General features: G+C 45.8%; 1 protein-coding gene across 1 annotated transcript; it reads left to right on the top strand.

Annotated features, from left to right (window-relative positions):
• Positions 1-250: 250 nt before the first annotated feature.
• Positions 251-2,266, top strand: LOC135618521 (UDP-glucuronate 4-epimerase 6-like). The gene has a single exon (XM_065119431.1). The coding sequence runs from the start codon at positions 437-439 to the stop codon at positions 1,835-1,837; it is 1,401 nt and encodes a 466-aa protein (XP_064975503.1). The 5' UTR covers positions 251-436; the 3' UTR covers positions 1,838-2,266.
• The last annotated feature ends 2,513 nt before the right edge of the window (positions 2,267-4,779 follow it).

Here is a 4,779-nt window from a genome sequence, read left to right as displayed (position 1 = left end):
GATTTATGTGATGCATAGATCTTGTATATGTAACATCAGATACAGTCTCCATTCTCACCTGTCATCTTCCACCTCTGTAGAAGTAACAGTAACAGTAATAGACAATAATGAGATGGCTGGTCCAATGCGTCTCTCATGCACATGCAAATGATAAAGACTGAGAGGAAGAAGGCAATGGAATAAGAAAAGGGAGAGAGAGAGAGAGAGAGAGAGAGAGAGCTAGTGGCATCCAACCTACGCCAACCTCACTCTCGACCCCATTCCCACCACCTCTCTCTCTCTCTCACACACACACACAGCCCACCATTGCTTCTTTATATTCCTCTCTCTTCCTTCCTCCTTCTCCAGCACCCATCTCAACATCACACACACACAGAGAGAGAGAGAGAGAGAGAGAGGGGCGCTAACTGAATTGTCAATATTGCGCTGATACTACATGATGGCTTCTCCGCCGGACACGAGTAAGAGCTCCAAGCTGGAGCGCTACAACAGCTACCTCCTCCGCCGCGTCAGCAGCGCCAAGCTCATCGCGGCCTCCTCCCACCTCCTCTTCCGCGCCACCATCCTTGCCGCCCTCATCCTCATCTTCCTCTTCCTCCTCCATTACCCTCCTCTCCTCCTCTCCAGCTCCCACTACTCCTCCTCCTCTCCGCACTCCAACCACCGCAGTCTCCTCTCCTCTGGCTCCTATGGCGGCGGCTACTGGGAGCGGGACGTCCGCCGCTCCGCTGCACCCCGCCGCCCTGATGGCCTATCCGTCCTCGTCACCGGCGCCGCTGGATTCGTCGGTACCCATTGCTCCCTCGCGCTGAAGCGGCGGGGCGACGGCGTGGTCGGCCTCGACAACTTCAACGCCTACTACGACCCCGCACTCAAGCGATCCCGCCAGGCCCTCCTCTCTAGTCACGGCGTCCTCGTCCTCGAGGCGGACATTAATGACGGCGCACTCCTCGCGAAACTGTTCGACGTTGTTCCCTTCTCCCACGTCCTCCACCTGGCTGCCCAGGCCGGAGTCCGCTACGCCACTCGCAACCCCCAGTCTTATGTAGCCTCCAACGTCGCCGGCCTCGTCTCCCTCTTCGAGGTCGCCGCCAAGCACGCCGACCCCCAGCCAGCCGTCGTCTGGGCCTCCTCCTCCTCCGTCTACGGACTCAACACCGAGGCCCCCTTCTCCGAGATCCACCGCACCGACCGCCCCGCCTCCCTCTACGCCGCTACGAAGAAGGCCGGCGAGGCCATCGCCCACACCTACAACCACATCTACGGCCTCTCCATCACTGGCCTCCGCTTCTTCACCGTCTACGGCCCCTGGGGCCGCCCCGACATGGCTTACTTCTCCTTCACCAAGAGCATCCTCTCCGGGAAGCCCATCACCCTCTTCCGGATGCCCGACGGCACCGCCGTGCAACGCGACTTCACCTACATCGACGACGTCGTCAAGGGCTGCCTCGGCGCCCTCAACACCGCCAAAAAGAGCACGGGCGTCCCCGGCGGCGGCAAGAAGCGGGGCCCGGCCCAGCTCAGGGTATACAACCTCGGCAACACCTCTCCGGTGCCGGTGGCGGAGATGGTAAGCATCCTGGAGCACCTGCTTGGGAAGAAAGCCAAGAAGAACGTCGTCACGCTGCCGCAGAACGGCGACGTGCCCTTCACGCACGCCAATGTCAGCTTGGCTAAGACGGACTTCGGGTACCGGCCGACCACCGACCTCGCCACCGGGCTGAGGAAGTTCGTGAAGTGGTACGTCGAGTACTACGGTGTACAGACTCCCAAAGTGGTCAACAAGGATGCCGGAGAGGAGGAGAAGGAAGAAGAGGGGGCGGCAGCGTCGGCGTGATCATATGCAGTGTTGTAATGTTACTTAATCACAGATTAATCTTCATCATTACCAGAAGCAATATTAGCTAAAAGATTAGTGATAATAATGGCCATGAAGAAGAAGATGATGGTGTCGAGGGATAAGAAATGGGAGAAGCCAAGACAGAACAAGAATGGCTCTAATGGTTTCTCTTTCTTTTACTTCTTTTTCTTCAATTTAGTGCTCTACTGAGTTTGTTTGCTGAAGAAGAAGAAGAAGAAGAAGAAGAAGAAGAAGAGATTTTGCTGTTGGATGTAAATCTACACAGTTCTATTTCATTTATAACATGTTCATATGATCCTGTCTACTTTCTGTATCAGATCATAATATGTATGAGACAATAAAACAATTGTTTATGCCAATTAACATTGGGAATGAAAATGATGAGGTTGGCATTTCCAAATTGGATCTCATAGGCTATTTTGACTTGTGTAAGACTGGGATTGGCCTTCACTAATTATGGCCTGCAATTCAAGTATTTTCTTCCTTGTTTTCTGTTTACTAGAAAGGCAGGTGGTGGATCCAAATTAGCTGCAGGGAATGTTTTTTGGATTGGCATCTAAACTTACATGAATGATTGCATTCAAATTTAGCATACTGAATGGAGTGCACAACTGAGATCTTGAGCTCCTTATTCTGAACAGGTTTGACTAGTATACCAAATTTCCTATGCAATCTGCAATGTTCTCCAAGTCTTTTCATCTGCTTTTGATTGTTCTTATTCTCTAATAAAGAATTTATTCTGATATTTGTTGCAGAAAAAAATAATAATAATAAACCTAGTACCAAGCTCTGTATATGCAAGGTATGAGGCTGATCAATGTAAATTTTGCCCTCAATTCTGATGCCTGCATGTTGTCCTACAATTAAATTCTCTGACTAGGAATTTATTGGAACAAAAGCTTGAGTCTGCTGCATTAGAAAAGAAAGAAGTTGATGTCCAGAAATCTTGACATTACTGGCACTAGCAGAAGCATTCTTCCTACTAAAATAGATAGAATTGTGCTAAATATTTTCACTTCATGATGCTTCAGAACTCTGCAGCAAATTTGTAACATTAGATTATCCCTCAGAAGAGAGAGAGAGAGAGAGAGAGAGAGAAGCTTTGATATGCAAGAACAGTAGACATAGCTGCAACAAATGCATCAATCCTAAAAGCCAGATTAAACTATAAAAATAACTGTAGAGGCCAGATAATGATACAAATTGTTGTCTGCAAATGTGACCTTTCTCTTCAACAAATGCATCAATCCTAAAAGCCAGTCCACAAACTACACCTGTCAGAGATGCTGGATTTATTGAATTGAGATGAATGTGACCTTTCTCTGCAGGAGAATGATGAAGAGAAAGAGAAAAGCCAATCAAGTAATTATTTACCATTTAGAAAATAGAAAACATCAATCCATTTAGAAAATAGAAAATAGAAAACATCAATAAGACATGCAGATAACATATAGGTGGAGAAAGAGGGATCAAAATTTTTGAATGAATAAAATGAGAAAAGAATGTCTGTCTATCATCAAGAAACATGTTTATTCAATAAAAGTCACAAAAACTTCAATAGATAAGACATCTCCCAGTTTATGTATATGACTTAAACATTATATGAAATGCCTTCTATTCTCTCACATGAGCATTAATTAACTTATCCATCTTCCCATGGTCTCATTGGCCAAACCAGTATTGAAGGGTGATGGCCTCTGTTTTGAAGGTCAATGTAATGTGTTGATGCAAACATGCATCTCTCTCTCTCTCTCTCTCTCTGTCAACCTTTTCTTGGCCATGGATACAGGGATGGGAATGTGGAGAGTGAGTTGAACTCACCCACCTCCTTTGCCTTGCCTGGCTGTTCAATGGGAATTCCATTTATGACAACCCATGTGGTATGTTTGGCAAGCTAAAATGATTAGTGGATCGATGAGTTATACGAGGCTTAAGTCTGTGCTTACCTATCGAAGTAATTAGATATTTAGATTAGTAAAACAAATTAATCCATCATTATACGATAAATTAGTTTAACATGTGAACCCAAGTGTAAAATAAATAAATAAATAAATAAAATCTAAGACAAAAAATTGACTAAATTTATACAAACATCATTTATTAATTGATTAAAAAAGTAAAACTAAACTACTTTGATATCTTCGAGTTCCTTTTTTTTCCTTCAAAATAAAAATAAAATTGTTGAAAATAATATCATTTTGTAAAAAGCTCAATGACAATAAAAGTTGTGATTCTTTCTTTTTTTTTGAAGTAAATATTTTTTATAAACATCAAAAGAACTTAACAAGAGGGTGGGATGAGCTGCAAGGCTCGTAGAGTGGATTAAGATGTTCCACTGACTAATGATAAGGAGTCAGTGTGGACTAAGATGTTCCTCCGATTCATAGAGTCAGCATGCTTGAGACCTTGCGGTACAGCCTTGCCTTCAGCCACTACCGGATTGTGAGCTAGAGAGATCGCGAGTGTCGAGCTAGAAATCAAGGTGAAGAACATTGTTGGTGAACTCTGATGCCGGTGGTCAAGATGTTAGCACGGCTCGGTCCGATCCCGGATGTACAAGATTGTTCACGTGAAGACTCGGGTGACGGAAGTGAGCGTCGAGTTGGGTTGAGTTGGGGGCCTCGTCACCTGCTTCTTGTCGTCAGCTCCTACACTCAGGTCGAGGTCGAGAGAAGGATTTCCTAATTCGACCCCTCCGAAGATTAAGTTAGATTTGAATAGAATAAGAGTGAGTTCTCTATCCCCTAGCGCTGGTCAGGAGGTTAACTTTTATACTTGCGAAGGAGGGTCGATCATGCATGATCCTTTAATGGCTGTCAACTCCTCAGGAGAATGATCTGTACTCTGCGATCAGGGTCAAGCATCGACCGAACTGTACGGACCCGTGTCATGTGGCGCCGTTCCAAACTTTTCGAAAC

The sequence above is a fragment of the Musa acuminata genome, chromosome BXJ2-8 (assembly GCF_036884655.1).
Source record: "Musa acuminata AAA Group cultivar baxijiao chromosome BXJ2-8, Cavendish_Baxijiao_AAA, whole genome shotgun sequence".
Classification (NCBI taxonomy): Eukaryota; Viridiplantae; Streptophyta; class Magnoliopsida; order Zingiberales; family Musaceae; genus Musa; species Musa acuminata.
The sequence above is the reverse complement of the archived record's forward strand: the minus strand, read 5'-3'. Positions and strand labels throughout refer to the sequence as shown.